The sequence below is a fragment of the Tachypleus tridentatus genome, chromosome 9 (assembly GCF_004210375.1).
Source record: "Tachypleus tridentatus isolate NWPU-2018 chromosome 9, ASM421037v1, whole genome shotgun sequence".
Lineage (NCBI taxonomy): Eukaryota > Metazoa > Arthropoda > Merostomata > Xiphosura > Limulidae > Tachypleus > Tachypleus tridentatus.
The window spans coordinates 151,714,934-151,732,075 of record NC_134833.1 but is presented as its reverse complement, the minus strand read 5'-3'; the positions used below and the strand labels follow the sequence as shown (position 1 = coordinate 151,732,075).

Genomic DNA, 17,142 nt, shown 5'->3' with positions numbered 1-17,142 from the left:
CCACAGCTGAAAGGGCGAGCATGTTTGGTGCGACAGGGATGCGAACCTGCAACCCTCAGATTACGAGTCGCACGCCTTAACACGCTTGGCCATGCTGGGCCTTCTAGTTTCTATGCAGTGGACTCAGTGGGTAGCCAGATGTGCTTTTGCTATAAGAAAACAAACACACTCTAGTCTCTATGAGGTTAGCAGAGGACTGTTACAGTCTTGTCTTCTCCACAACAAGAACTATTTAAAGGTTTTTACTGTCCATCAGTCTTTTATTTGTTTTTTTGGGTGTTTATAACTATTCATTGCATGAAGGTTAATAGTTGATGAATTCCTAACAAGTGATAATAACAAAGAAATTGGGTTTACATTCTTTATTTCATATTTTCCAATGGCTTTTCATTGTACATTGGGATTGTATGAGAAGATGAGAGAATTATTATATTGTTGCTAGAACAAAAACAATTATAGTTTTAATGAAAAATAACTTGGAACCATGTATAGTATTTTATGTACTAGGACAAAAATAGTGGTGATCCAATGTCACCCATGTCTTCCTCAAAAGGTTAATATACTTCTAATGTGGGATTATGGTTAAAAACAGAGCTTCTGGAATTAACTACTGAATCCCTCTGTTAGAAAGCAGGTTAAATTATTAAGATATCTCTTATTGGTTTTATTTCCTTTCGTAAATGCCCAGTTTAGCAATCCTGAATCCATCTTATTATTCCACTCACCAGTTATTACTGAGTAATATAGGTTTCCGTATTTCCTCCATTTTTAGTAACTGGAAAAGGGCAAATAGAATGAATAAGACAACACTTCATATAATAGTGGTGTATAAATTGTTTCCTTACGTGGCTCTTTGGATGGACGGGTTCTTTTAAATCATTTGATGAAAATATTTGAAGACCATTTAATTCATGTAGCATTTACAAATCAGTTTGTTTTTAAAATTCTCTACGACTACCTTCATTTGTATGCTGTTGTAGTTTGTAGATCTAAGTTTATAAACTGCATTCAGACGGAAATACCTCGCTAATGATACTTTGAGTAACGTAAAATAAATTTACTCGTACAGTTTTACAGCTGGTCGATCGAGAAAGTGATTATATACAATAATTAACGCAAATATAAATATTTCCTTTAATCTAAATACATTAATGAATCAATTATATTGCTGCTAGCTTACTAATTGACTAGCATACTATTATTTAATCTAATATCACACTTCTTTGTGATTCTTAAAGTAAACGATATTTTAGGCCTACTTTATTATCATGCTCTAATATCTAAATTATAACGTTAAGTGTAAACAAAATAAATTAATTATGTTTTTCGTTGTTTTAATCATCATAGTGAAACCATATTTATTTAACATTTGAAGAATATGTATAATTGATGACATTGCACAACAATTTTTTTGAAAAGTTTTTGCTGATTGTGACAGATACCTGGTGGGTATGCACAAATATAGTTTTGGTTTTGCTTCGTCACGTAGGAACTCTGAAATAGACAGTTAACTGTTTACTGGCAATAACGTATTTAATCGCGTTTATATTTCTAATACGCTATTAAGTTCAACATAATTAAAAGTGTTTTATTCCTGATTTTCGTTTGTATTCGATGTCCGGTGGATCACGTTGCAGTGTCCAACAGTAGTTAGCAAGCATTGATGGATTTCAGTTGTCCTGATATCGTTTTTCCATTGTAGCAATGTCCAGGTGAACCCTTTTACTATGTTCGTCACTGACAGTACCGAGATTTGCGGGGAAGAAGTCCAAGTACGAGTGGAGGAAATGAATCTTGAGTGACATGTTGCACTTCATTGTTTTGTATGCTTTGAGAAGTTTGTCTACCAGATGAATGAAATGTGGGGCTCTGGGAAATGAATCTTGAGTGACATGTTGCACTTCATTGTTTTGTATGCTTTGAGAAGTTTGTCTACCAGATGAATGTAATGTGGGGCTCTGTAATTGACAAGAAAATTGTCGACAACCTCTCTGAAGGCTTTCCAAGCAATCTTTTCTAACCCAACTAACAGATCTTCGAACCCCTTGTCACTCATAACATGTCTTATCCGAGGGCCAACAAAAATGCCCTCTTTGATCTTGGCCTCAGTTATTCTTGGGAACATCTGTCTTAAATATCGAAAACCTTCGCCTTCTTTGTTCATCACTATCACGAAATTCTTCATAGGTCCCAATTTTATGTGAAGAGGAGGCAAAAAAATCTTTGCAAGGTCGACAAGCGGTTCATGCGCCACATTTCTCTGTCCTGGAACTAACTTTTTAAGGAGTGGTCAGCTCTGTCTAGAATAATGTGACTCTTTGGCACGACTGTCCCATTCACAGATGAAACAAAAGTACTTTGTATATCCGAGCTGCAGTCCCAGTAACAGAGCAACGACTTTAAGATCTCCGCAGATATTCCAGTTGTACTTCCTGTACTGGATGAGCTTCAGCAATATTTCCATGTTCTCGTTAGTTTCTTTCATGTGTGCTGCACAGGTATTGAAGGGTGAACGTTGTCATTGTGTAACAAAACAGCTTTGAGGCTTAATATTGATGAATTAATAAAGAGACGCCACTTTTGCGGGTCATGGTCACAACCTAAAGCAGAGAAAAAATCCTTCGATGTCAACTCAGAAACAGAGACTGTCAACTTGTGCAAAGAATTTGGATATATCATCACACAATTCCTGCAGTCTCGAACCCAGCAATTCGGCTTTTGCTTTTGACAGACCCAAATTTCTGACCAGATCGTTTAATTCTGATTATGTTGCGAGATGTGGATCGCCTGAGGAGCAGGGTTCAAAATCTGGATCAATGTTACTGCCAGTTCCCTGCATTGCAGTTTCTTCATCTTGTTCGTCTAAGGTCTATTCCTCTGGTGGTTTCGGAATTGGAAGACTGTCGTCATGTGGCACGGGTCTCATTGCTAAAGGCAGATTAGGGTATTCAATTGACTTCTTGTTTTTGGCAGAGAAATCAGACACATTAGTCAAACAGAAGTAACAGTCCATCACATGGTCTTTCTGTTCTCGCCATATCATTGGGACAGCAAACGGCATTGTCTTTCGAGTGCTTCTGAGCCAAGCTTTTAGACAGACAGCACATACCGCACAACAAATGTGAGGCGCCCATTCCTGGTTTTGATCACCAATTTTACAGCCGAAGTACAGATGATATGCTTTCTTCACAAGAGCAGTCATTGAGCGTCTCTGATGAACAAGTGTATACTCGCCACGAACATAGCTGAATGTATCGCGGCTGTTACGACATTGACGAGACATACTGATCGACACTATCGTCCTGTAAAACGTCTATAACATCTGACTTACTTGTTACAGTGCTACTGAGGCAATGCTATATTCTGAAACAATACGTACACACTATAAGGTCTATATTAATCCAATGAGCAGCATCTGTGTATGCAAGCCATTTTTATAGCCTGCTGAGACAGTATCAAGCTGGCTCCGGCCTGCCCGGGCTGCATACTTTCACAGAACAGCTTCCAATTTGGCCTGATTTCATGCCTGGACATGCCCAGACTGCACAAAACATTGTTCATAAGTCTCTTACAGAAACGAAAAATTTTGAACACAAATATAAGAAAAAACATGACAAAACTGAAGATTTCGATGAAACGGTACGTGATGGGCAAATATGGAAGTGAATTTCGTGATCAGCAGCCAAAAATCTATAAGGAACACCCAACAGTGTTCAAGAAGCTTTGTTTTTTGTTGTGCAGTGTGATATTACATTATTTTTCTGAATTATTTATAAGACAAACTTGTTTATTTGTTTGAATTTCGTCCAAAGCTACTCGAGGGCTATCTGCGCTAGATGTCCCTAATTTAACAGTGTAAGATTAGAGGGAAGGCAGATAGTCGTCACCACCCACCACCAACTCTTGCGCTACTCTTTTACCAACGAATAGTGGGATTGACCGTCACATTATAACGCTCCCACGGGTGAAAGAGCGAGCATGTTTGGTGCGACCGGGATTGGAACCCGCGACCCTCAGATTACGAGTCGAATGCCTTAACCCATCTGGCCATGCCGGACCGTAAGACAAACTGCTTGAAATGCTAAAAACTAAGTATTAAACATAGTCTATCAAACGACAACCGAAAACTCCATACTATTACAATTTATTTTCATTGAAGTAATATTGGAGAAGTTTGTTGCATAGTTGTGTTTCCTACGCAGTTGGCCCGGCATGGCCAGGTGGTTAAGGCTTGTAATCCGATAGTCGCGGATTTGAGTCCCGGTCGCACCAAACATGCTCGCCTTTTCAGCCGTGGAGGCGTTATAATGTGACGGTCAATCCCACTATTCGTTGGTTAAAGAGTAGCCCAAGAAGTGGCGGTGAGTGGAGACGACTAGTTGCCTTCCTTCTAGTCTTACGCTATTAAATTACTGACAGCTAGCGCAGATATCCCTCGAGTATCTTTGCGCGGAATTCAGAACAAACAAACCTTCACTCATATTCAATATACAATGTTTGTGCATATTGTGCATGGAATTTTAATATCGTAAATGGGTTAATGAATTTACCAAAATAATGGTGGGGGGAACAGTTCATACTTGAAATCCAGTGTTTTGATTTGTCCATGTCAGATAAACCTAACAAGAAACATAAAGTAAAAAAAAAAAAAAAGTATTTTAACGAACATGTATAAACTCTAGGAAAGAAGATAAAGATATGAAAGATGGAAATAAAACGATAAAAAATGACCCAAGGCCCTCTTACTGAGTTAAATCGTTTCTGTCGGGGGGGGTTATTAATATTTTTTCTTTTTGTATTTGTCAGTAAAACTTTTTTATTCTTCACAAACACATACAAGGATATTCAATAAGCTTTTATGTACTGCACTTCATATTTATCCCAATAAACTAATACGTAGCTGTTTCTACGGTTTAGTAAATCTATCTATATATATATATATTTCATTTTGAGAGTGGGTGTTTGTAATTTTAGTTTTTTATCGATTAATTTTAGGCCGAGCGTGTTAAGGCGTGCGACTCGTAATCCGAGGGTCGCGGGTTTGCATCCCAGTCGCGCTAAAGATGCTCACCCTTTTAGCCGTGATGGCGTTATAATGGTACGGTCAACCCCACTATTCGTTGGTAAAGGAGTAGCCCAAGAGTTGGCGGTGGGTGATGATGACTAGCTGCCTTCCCTCTAGTCTTACACTGTAAAATTAGGGACGGCTACGGTTTCTCCTCCTGGGTGGGGGGTGTGCAGTAGGCTAACAATCTACTCACTTAAAAAACCAACCTGTTAATGAATCCACAAGCGATTGCGGCCCTATGTTCCTTCATGGAATCGAGAGGCATAATAATAATCGATTAATTTTAATGTATGAGATATTCAGCTGGTTAGAACAGAAGAACGCGCATAATAACAGAAGTTTAATATACATATTTAATTATGTACAGGTTTTTGCTGGATAAAATACAGCTATTATTGTTTGTTGAAATTAGCAGAATCAAAAATACAATAGAAAGTTTATTTATTCGTTTACAGTTAAGCCAAAGCTACGCAGTGGGTCGTTTGCATTGTGCTTACTGTAGATATCAAAGCTTAGTTTTTTTATTGATCTTTCAAACTTAGCGTTGAGTCACTGTAGGGAGAAGGGGCAAAAATAAAAAAAGCGATAATCACAGCTTTTCTACACTAGGGGGAGGCATGTAAAGCAACGTGGCAAAGTCAGATATATTGATAATGCCAATAATTTCTGTGAACTGTGTTATGACTTGTTTGTAGTAACAGTAATTACTTGTGTTTATAACCACAATAAAAAACTGGTGAGACTTTCGTTGGTTTTGTTAAATTTAGATTTTGTTGTTTAAAATTATGCAGTGTTAACAATGGCAACCATTTTTCGATTTTGCTTTGTAGTTATTGTTTTACTTCAACTTGTTCCAAAGTGCCTCACCCAGACGCGAAGATTTGGTAGTGGCAGTTTTATTCAAATCGAAGACATTTCAGATCAGAAAGAATTCAAAAAGCTTCTAAGGGTCAAAACAAATGTTCTTGCATTGTTTGCCAAGTCGGTTAGGGATACGAGTGAAGTTAGAAAGATTATTTCAGATGTGGCAATTGAAATGAAAGGACAGGCAACTCTGGTTTTTGTTGATTGTGGCAGTGAGGGAAAAAAGTTATGTAAGAAATTTAAGATATTTCCTGATCCATATGCTCTCAAACACTACAAAGATGGTGAATTTCACAAAGACTATGATAGGAAGATAACTGTGAAGTCTATGGTGAATTTTTTGAAAGATCCATCTGGTGATATTCCTTGGGAAGAAGAGGAGTCTGCACAAGACATAATTCACATTTCTGATGTAAATAATCTTGAAAAATTACTTCGAAAAGAAAAACTTCCAATTATGGTGATGTTTTATGCTCCTTGGTGTGGATTTTGTAAGAGACTAAAACCAGACTATTCTGCAGCAGCTACAGAATTGAAAGGACAGTCAGTTTTAGCAGCCATGGACGTCAACAAGCCGGAAAATAACATTGTCCGACACCACTTCAACATAACAGGGTTTCCAACACTTCTGTTCTTTGAAGATGGAAAACTTAAATATAGGTATGAAGGAGAAAATAATAAAGATGGTATTGTAAATTTTATGAAAAATCCAGGCAAAGCCCCAGAAAAACCTAAAGAGCCAGAATGGTCAGAAGTTTCAAGTGATGTTGTACATCTTACTGATGCAAGTTTTAACAGTACCATTCAAGAAGAAGAGTCTGTACTTGTGATGTTTTATGCACCATGGTGTGGCCATTGCAAGAAAATGAAGCCTGAATACATAAATGCTGCTTCAATGTTAAAAGAACAGAATATTCCTGGAGTTTTGGCTGCTGTTGATGCTACAAAACACAGAGAGGTTGCAGATCGTTTTAAGATTACTGGTTATCCAACTGTGAAATACTTCAAAGATGGTGAATTTGCATTTGATGCTAATGTTAGAACAGCTGAAAAAATAGTGGAATTTATGCAAGACCCCAAAGAACCTCTTCCTCCACCTCCACCAGAGATACCCTGGCATGAAAAAGCAAGTGATGTTGTACATCTTAACGAAGAAAACTTCAAATCATTTCTGAGAAGAAAAAAGCATGTTCTCGTCATGTTTTATGCACCCTGGTGTGGACATTGTAAAAATGCTAAACCAGAATATGAAGCTGCAGCAGCGCACTTTAAGGAAGATCCAAAGGTGGAGTTAGCTGCCGTAGATTGCATCGCTCATGCATCGATATGTAATACTAATGATGTAAAAGGTTACCCAACTTTTAAGTATTTCAGCTATTACAAGACTTCCAAAGCATATGAAGGGGGAAGAAAGGAGTTGGACTTTGTTGGATTTATGAAAGATCCTCAAGCTCCAGTGGCTTCAAGTCACCTTTCACCTCCCAGCTTGACCCCTGAACAATGGTGGAGTGAGCATTCAGGTGCTGAAAATTTACATCATTTGAATGGTAATAATTTTAAGGATTTTGTCCAGAAAGAGCTTTCTGTTTTAGTCATGTTTTATGCTCCGTGGTGTGGGCACTGTAAGGCAATGAAACCGGCTTATGCTGAGGCAGCAACATTATTAAAGAAAGAAGGAATAACTGGCGTTTTAGCCACAGTTGATGCCACTGGAGAGAGAGAACTAGCTACTTTGTATGAAGTCAGAGGATTTCCTACACTAAAGTACTTTCAGAAAGGACAAATGATTACAGAATATGACCGTGGTAGGACTGTCGAAGAACTTGTTAGCTTTATGAAAAGCCCTCCTCAACTAAAAGAAGAATTGTGATGAGAAATGTGAGATCCATGAATCTATATGAGTTCACGTGAGGTTTGTGCTGTGACTGAACTGAAGTTATTTGTCTTACATCCACTTTCGAAAGCTTGGACAACATGATAAAGTGTGCTTCATGTATCCACATATAAACGTTTGGCCAGTAATATTTCAGTGAAAGGTATTTTTGGATTTACACCAATTAATTATTACTTAACAATAGCAAATTGTTTAAATTCTGAGAAAACAATTGAGGCTGGCCTCCTTCAGTGTGCATAAATATATTTGACCAATGATGTCATTCCAGAAGATTCTTCCATTTAATATAATAGTTGTTGTGTTACAGTTACTGGTCAGTTTGATGTTTTTTTTTGTACAAACACCTTGTAATTCATCATGTACAACATAGTAAAAACCTAAATCTCTAACTTTGTATGTATTAACATAACAGTTCGTTTAGAATTCCTTAGTCTACCATCTTTTGTAGTTTTCTGATGCATGCCTAGAATATGTGAAAGTTGAACTGAAAATGTATTTTCTGAGTTTTCTTTACGTGTTTTAACTTACAGAAAAAATCTTCCTTTATTTGCCCTCTTTCTTCCTTATATTTCAAACTTTTACTTAAATTTGATAACTGTCTGTAACTATTTACAAGTATCTTCTTCCAATGTTTAATGTAACTTGGAAAATATTGAGGAGTATTGTTTCATTATCATACTTGGTCGTCTTGTTTAAGAAAGAAATGTGAGAACGTTAATGGTTCTAGTTTTACTACAACACACAATTTAAGGACAGCAAGGTCCTATTAGTCCATCTGAACCGTCCCACCCACTAAAATCAGATAAAACACTTAAGAGCCAGCCTTTATTATTCAAACATTTATAACACCTTCCCTCTAATTAACTTCATCCATTATATTTTAAAGCAATCCATTCTAGAGACTGATCATCTTGTTAGAAAAATAAAGGTGACTAACCTGAAGATGACTGCTACCTTGCCAAAAAGTTGCACGTCCCCTCGTCTTAGCATTCCTAACTCCCCTCGTGGCTCAGCAGGTCTGAGGACTTACAATGCTATAAACCATGTATTGATACCCATGTTGGGTAGACGGAGCATTGATAGCCTGTTGTGCCGCTCTGTTCTTACTTTAAACAGACAAAAATACACACATATCTATCTCACTGTCAGGTATGGGGAAAAATGCATCAGCACTACCAGTTCCCTTGGTCAGATTCTATCTTAACTCTTTACTCAGAAATAATGTGATGATCATGTTTCCATCTAGCAAGGATCAGAAGAAATAAAATTTATAATTTATTAAAAGTAATTTTTTTTTTTATAATTTATTAAAAGTAATTTTTTTTTGTAATTTTAAAATATAGTGGAAGAGTTTAGTATTTGGTTTGTTAAAATGAAGTACCCTAAATCTCGAGCTGACACTGACAACTGGGTAGAAAATGTTATTTGGAATTATGCTATTTATAATTTATTAACTACTATGTTTGTGTCATGATGATTGGTTTTAATACATGAAAAATAACTTGTTTATGAAATGGTGGTTTTGGTTGCAATGTAACATTTGTGGTAATCACAGGATAGTTCACATTGAAACAATTTGTTTTATGGCTTTCTCTGCTTTTAGTTGTACTGGTATATTAAATTAACAGTATTTATTACTGGGCTAATTTTTAATTCTATCTTATGGTGGGTTACTTGGAAGGATGCCAATAATGTACCTTAAAATATTAACTGTACTGATATGATTTATTAAAATGTAACCTTAATTTTTAGGACCATCATTATGGTGTGTTTTAAAATATTTTACTTATTGTTTGGGCTAGTACTAAATATTTATATTAATTAAATTATCTTCTGATGTTAGCATATTGTACATCCCAGTTGTTAAAGTATGCTTCCCAGTTGATGTATCGCAATATTTTGTCTACTTATTTAGTAGAGTGTATTCCTCTTGATTGTTAGTATGTTTTTGCAACACTTAAACCTTTTAATAGAGATTTAAAGACGTTTTTCAGTTGTTAAAGTATTGAGTTTAGATTTTACCAGGGAAATTTTGAAAGTTACAAAGTTGGTAATTATATTAAATGTCTTTGTTCAAACGGTTGTTTATATGATGTGACAGTTTAATCATGTAGACCTTTAACAAGGTTTGACACTGTGAAACATGATCACAGATAACCCCAGTGTGTATGTATTTATATTCAACTGTCCATCAGTTAGGATAGTACCACCCATTGATGTGTTCAAAAATTAGAATATTGTGGTAAAAATAGTAATGCTATTTACTATTATAATAAAATTTTGGCAAAGAGAAAGAAGAAATTTTGAAGATTATCAAGTTGGAATGTAATAAGCTGTCATTGATAACATATATATATGTACATGTAACTATTCATGTAAAAAATTCACTAGTTGCTGTTTTTTCACAGCTGTACCCTTAAAAAAGCTTTTTAAAATTTGAAGGTACAAAAACAAAGATGGATGTTGGTTAATAATTTTTCACGTATTCGGTTAGTTTTATTAATTAAATTGTTTTGAAGAAATTCTGAGGTGTTATTAAACCAACTTAGAATTTAATACAGTTCTGCTTGCTAGATTACTAAAGTTTTGTAGAGATGCACAAATTACAATTTTTAACACTATACAACAAATTATACAAGGCATTATGTATTTCATGGCAACTTTGTAATTAAATGTTCATGTTTCATTAAATTTTACTCAAAAATTGAGAACAATTTGACAAATTTTGTAATCCTTGATGTAATTTTTAATTCACAGTGCCTGTAATTATCAGCAATTAGTTAAGCTATTAATTCTTCAAACTTTTTAATGAAGTTATTTGTAAAATGTATGAAGTCTGTAGATAAAGTGTTTTGATCTTAATGATTGCTGTGCAATTAAAATGTGAAACTAGGTGAGGTGTAATCCAAATTAGTTGACCTTAATTTGTGTGAACTAATTTTTAGCTAGGTTCCTTTTTTTTTTAATTATGTGGTTGAAATTTATGTTTATTCAACTTGTAAGTGATGCATGCTGATTTATATTACACTTTGATGCTAAAATGTTTGATCCATAAACAATACAACTTTCAGTTACCAACTAAACATAAGTAACAGAAATCCATTCAGTATATTAGTGTAAAATGTAAACCTATTCAAGTATTAAAAGAAACTATATTAAGAGTATACAAATAAATAGCATTGGACATTTGCTTTTATAGTAAAATCTCAAAAGTGAATTTTCTGGTCTTCCCAAATGTTGTATAATTCCATGCTTAGAAGTTATGGATTTTCTTCAATCCGTACATGTGTGTTAACCTTTCTTTCTCAGATTATTTTCTTGAACTATGTGTGAGAAACAAGATTTAGAATGTTATAAAGGACGTGTTGCGGACCCAATTTGTATCACATGGGATTAGCTTGTAAGAAGTCTTAGCATTTTCCTATGGAAGTAACTATATCACTTGACTTTAATTGTTAAAAAATTCCCTTGTAAATTCTTTGGTGGTAGTTATTTTTGATAACTCTTAGAAGTGCTTTTGTTAGTAATTCGAAAGAGATGTTTTATTCATAAGGAAGTTAAATCAGTTTTCACATTAATGAAAGAACAGTCATTAAAGCCTCAGTTCTAAAATCATAAACCTCACATTCTTTGATATACGTAAGTTATAGAATTCAGTTTGAAACTAGATTTCTGGGAATTCATACAACAAAAATGGTAATAAAATTTAGAAATATGTACGTTGATGTTATATATGATTTGTTTACAAAAATAAATGGTTTTGAAATCCAACAAGTCTTCATTTTTAATCTGAGAATATACAGCAACTTTTTACAAGTCATCTATAGATTAAAGACACCGGTTACTTTAATTGTTTCAGTTAGTAAAATTTCCAACTTGTGTATCCCACTTAAACAAGTTGATATAAATCAGTAGTAACTAGTATGATCCATGATCTGAATAATTCATTTAAATGTCTTATTGTGTTCTCAAGACAGCTGGTATGGGTATTAGCACTTTAATTTAAATAAAGTACAGAACAACATCTTGACCTTTTCAGGTCACCTTCAGGTTAACAAAGAAAGAGTTTGCAAACCAGCTACCTGAGAATACATTTTTACTTCAAGTGGGTTTCTCGTCACAAACTTGTTGTTTCTTTTCTACATTTGTGTTAAGTTGGCTCTAATGGTTAATGTTGTGGACTGTAGAACTGTGGTTCTTAATACTTTACAAAAAAAACAAAAATAAACAAATAAGCACTTTTGGGCCTTGGGATAATTATTAAAATGAAGGTTTGGTATTCCCAATATATGGCTTCCCTAGGTAGCAGTGACTGGTTTTGACCAGCTGCTTTTCTTCTAATCTATTGCTACAAAATTTGGGATGGATAGCATTTGACTAATATTGTGTAAAGTTTAATGAAAACACAACCTAGGGTTTTTAACATCTTATTTTAAAAGTATTATATCTTGGAAACTACTTGTCTTAGTGTGATGAGTCAGTTACACTGATGACTTTAGTAATACAGACTAGAAACAAGTAATAGCACTCAGAATGAGCTCAGCTTGAAGTGAACTTTATTTTTTTATTAAACATAATTCAGCCACATGTTCAAAGGGCAGCATGCAATTTTCTCTAGTATTGGAGAGATAACTACAAGCAAAGAATCTTACAAAGATTTCGTACAATCTACGAGATGTGTCTTAAGACCGAGATATTTAAATGCTATTTAAAAAACTAATATCTTAATTTCTTTCTGATCTCAGGTATAATCCATATCATTACTGATTGTTCTTCAAGTACAAATAAGGATATATAACTCCCAAATGGTTAGGATTGCTGCCCAAATCTATTTAGTGTATTCAACTATAAAATCCCCAATAAGTGCAAGTGACATCAGTGGGGAATGGCTCAAATCAGTAGGTAACTTAACACAAGTTGTTAAGATGGTTTAAAAATAAAATTTATTGTTTGAGCTATGTATACTATAAAAAATATGTACATATGAAACAGAATTTGAAAATTCTTGGGGAATACAAAACGTGGTAATTTCAGGTAAAACTGATTTTCCAACACCTATCAGACAGGTAAACTTGCAAATAACAGCAAATATAATAAATAACTGAGAGAAATGTTTTTCAGTTGATAATTTTACTGAATATTAAGTTGTGTGTAAAATAAACAGATAAACAACGTGGTTGACAGTGAAAACAATCTATTTAGACATGACATTAAGAAACTGTGTACCTGCACAGGAAAATGGATTATTGTGTTAGTTAATAGCTTACAGGCTTCAAATTTTGAAGATGAATCTGCTGAATTGGTTAGGATGAGAGCCATGTTGAAGTGCATAACAAATGCACCTGGACTCTGTTCAGAATACCATCTCATGACCTTTGTTCCCTAATTGTATATGTTGCCCGTCACTTTCATTAAATACCACAATCTCCCAGCAAATAATATTTCAGTAACCTGGCTACTAAATACAATACTGAAATATATTTTGGGGAAGGGAGACATTACCTTCTAGACCAGTGGTTCTCAACCTGGGTTCAATCGAACCCCATGGATTCGATGAGTCAGTCTCAGGAGTTCGGCGGAAGTCAAGACACACATATTGTGTGTGTGTCCGTTCCGTTCACTCCATTCGTATGATTCGTGACGTCATGCTCCACTTGGCCATCATTGGCTGCGGCTGATCACGTCACATCACTTGGCCTTAATATCTGTGCTGCAGGGAACTTCGTGCGCTTAGCAGTCGTCTTGTGAATGTAGTAATCGTGCCTCATTTGTGATTTTTTTCCTAATCTTTCACTCCCTTCATACTAACTATATCGAGCAAAAACAGAAAGTGGTCAGATGAATACGTACAATATGGATTCACGTGTATAACGGAACATGATGGGAGTCAGCATCCTCAATGCATAATTTGCAATGCCAAGTTGAGCAATTCTAGTCTAGCACTGGCAAAACTAAGAGAACACTCCCTAAAGCTGCATGGAGATGGGAACTACAAGAACACAATGCTTGCTGAATTCAAGGTGAAGAGAGTCAGGTTTGATGAAAAGGCTACTTTACCTGCTCTCGGCTTTGTACCCATCAACAAACCGATCCTCACTTACAGCATCATACGAAGTTGCGTACTTGATCGCAAAGCAGAGCAAACCACACACCATTGGTAAAGCACTCGTAAAACCAGCTGCGTTGAAGATGGTGAATATCATGCTGGAAAAAGCTGCTGAAATTAAGTTATCCCAGATTCCTCTTTCAAATGACACCATCAGTAGCAGAATAGATGACATGAGCTATGACGTCTTGGCTAAAGTAGTTGCAGATCTGATTTCAAGGCCAGCAAAATTCAGCTTTCAACTCGACAAGACCACTGACGTTTCCAATCTAAGCCAGCTTGTTGTATTCATGCGATATGTGAAGAACGATGAGATAAAAGAAGATTTTTTATTTTGTAAGCCTCTTACAACAACAACTAAGGCAGCGACGTGAAGAAACTTGTGGATGACTTCTTTAGAGACAACGATCTTTCGTGGGATATGGTTTCTGCAGTTTGTTCGGATGGAGCTCTAGTCATGCTGGGACAAAACTCTGGCTTTGATGTGCTGGTGAAAGCCGATGCACAACACATCATTGTAGCACACTGTGTTCTGCACAGGCTTGCGTTGGCAACAAAAACCTTGCCTTCAAAACTAGCAGAAGTATTAAAAATTGTAGTGGAATGTGTGAACTTTGTGCGAAATAGTGCCCTGAAGTACCGCATCTTCAAAGAGCTGTGCAATGAAATGGGCTCTGAACTCGAGGTACTTCTGTACCATTCTAACGTTCGGTGGTTATCCCGGGAAAAGGTGCTGAATCGTGTTTTTGCCATGCGTGTGGAATTAGCCCTGTTTTTGCGAGAGCACCAACATTGTCATGCAGATTGCTTCGAAAAATCTGAGTTCATTCTCATTTTGTCGTACATGGCCGATATCTTCAATGCTCTCAATCAACAGATGCAGGGCAGTGGAGTCAACATCATCGAAGCAGAAGAAAACCTGAAGGCTTTTCAAAAAAAGCTACCATTATGGAAACGACGAACAGAGAATGATAACTTTGCAAACTTTCCCCTGCTGGACGACTGTGTAAGTAAGATCGAAGATATGTCTGAAATCGGAGACATTTCTGTACTCGGGGAACTGAAGCAAGCAATTGCCATGCACTTAGATGAGCTCGCAAAGTCTCTCGACGGATACTTCCCACCAGAGAGTCATATCCAGCATAGGTGAGACAGCCGTTCACGTTTAGTGTTGCAACAGCAGATGTCAATGATAAATACCTTTACGAAATCATTGAACTTCAGCAGAGCCAGATTCAACAGTAACTTTTCAGAACAATAAAGCTCTCAACGTTTTGGTGTCACCAAATCGTAGCGTACCCTCTTATTGCTAAGAAAGCCCTTGAATACTCATACCCTTTGTTACGACGTATCTTTGCGAGCAATCCTTTTCGAGGATGGTATGCATAAAAACGAAGAAAAGGAACAGACTTTATTGCGAAAATGATATGAGAGTGGCACTTGCCAAGGTGAAGCTGCGCATTTCTGAACTTGTCTCTGAAAGGCAACAGCAAAAGTCACATTGATTTGCAGTAAACATTCATTGAGTTATGTTTTTGTTTTTGTGTGAAATTCATGTTTTGCTGGATTTGTTCTTTGAACACAGTGATCTTGTGTGCAACTGATACATGGTTCATTTTGTGCACAAATTAAATATCTACTTATGTTTTGAATTTGAAAAAAATCGTATTTTATTTTTCCAATTACGAAGGGTTCAGTGAATGCAAGTACGAAACTTTCGGGGTTAAGTACTTCCAACAAGGTTAAGTTTCTTTTGTTTGTTTTTGAATTTTGCGCAAAGCTACTCGAGGGCTATCTGTGCTAGCCGTCCCTAATTTAGCAGTGCAACAATAGAGGGAAGGCAGCTAGTCATCACCACCCACCGCCAACTCTTGGGCTACTCTTTTACCAACGAATAGTGGGATTGACCGTAACATCATAACGCCCCCACGGCTGGGAGGGCGAGCATGTTTGGCGCGACAGAGATGCGAACCCGCGACCCTCGGATTACGAGTCGCACGCCTTACGCGCTTGGCCATGCCAGGCCTAACAGCTAAGAATTCATATAGATTTGGCGCTATATCTGATTCCTAAGGAGAAGTGAGGCCGTTTCAAGGAGTAACGAATATATTTGTATTAGTTAAGAATTTTACTCCTTTATAACTGCTCAAGTATGCAATATTGAATGGTCATACACCACAGGTTAATGTTTTGTCAATTTCTGGCAGTGAATAAGAATTCACTAGGCCTTTTCTTGTGCATACGTGAGATAGAATTGTTTTTGTTCTGTGTTTGTTTGTTTTTTGAATTTTGCGAAGAGTTATATAGGGCTATCTGCTTTTACCGTCTATGTTTAGCAGTGTAAGATTATAGTCATCACCAACCACCGCCAACTCTTGGGTTACTTTTTAAACCACGAATAGTGGGATTGATTGAACATTGTAACGCCCACACAGCTGAAAAGGCGAGCATGTTTGATGTGACAGGAATTCGAGCCCTCGACTCTCAGATTATAAGCCTAACGCCCTAACCACCTGGCCATTTTTGTTCAGTGAAGGCGTAAGTAGAAAAAGACTCCTGTTGACTCCAGATTCCAGTATAGTTACTATAGAACAAAGAGATTGAATAGTCTAGTAAATAGACGATACATACACTGAATAGAATATAGATTTGTTCACTTATATTTGTTTATTTTCTTTGCTGTGTGATTTAAAAATTATTCTCTGAAGTAAACTACACGAATATGCATTTTGATGAATAATTTAAAACTTATCTGTAAGACATCAGCGAATCTAAATGCCAAAGATTAGTTAACAAATAACAATTGGTGCCGTGACTAAGACGTTTTATTGCAGAATTTATTTTGAAAATGCCCCTTTATTTGTTTAATTATCTGGTATTTTAATGCTTGTAACTCGTGTTCATCAAAAGACAATTTGACAAACTAGGAAAAGCTGGTAGTGGGTAATAGGATACTGTGGCTGAATTGAGGAGTATATTACATAATGTGGCTACGAGAAGAACTTCCTTAGATCTAGAGCTTTCACCAGCTATAGTGAGAGATAAGCCTGAAATGTTGATTTGTTCTTAGAACTGTGACATTGATCGGCATCTTGCTGTGTTTTATTAAGTCCAAAGAATCGCCAGTGGTATCTTTCTGTGTGCTGATACGTATGACAGTGGTAGAATATCGTGGTGGTTTTGAGCAGATTGAATGTCCTGAGATTTACT

The 17,142-nt window shown here is 36.1% G+C and overlaps 1 protein-coding gene across 1 annotated transcript; it reads left to right on the top strand.

Annotated features, from left to right (window-relative positions):
• The first annotated feature begins 5,645 nt into the window (after positions 1-5,645).
• On the top strand, positions 5,646-11,597 carry LOC143226664 (protein disulfide-isomerase A5). Its single transcript, XM_076457912.1, has one exon. It carries the CDS (start codon positions 5,868-5,870, stop codon positions 7,800-7,802), a length of 1,935 nt encoding a protein of 644 aa, XP_076314027.1. The 5' UTR covers positions 5,646-5,867; the 3' UTR covers positions 7,803-11,597.
• Positions 11,598-17,142: the final 5,545 nt, after the last annotated feature.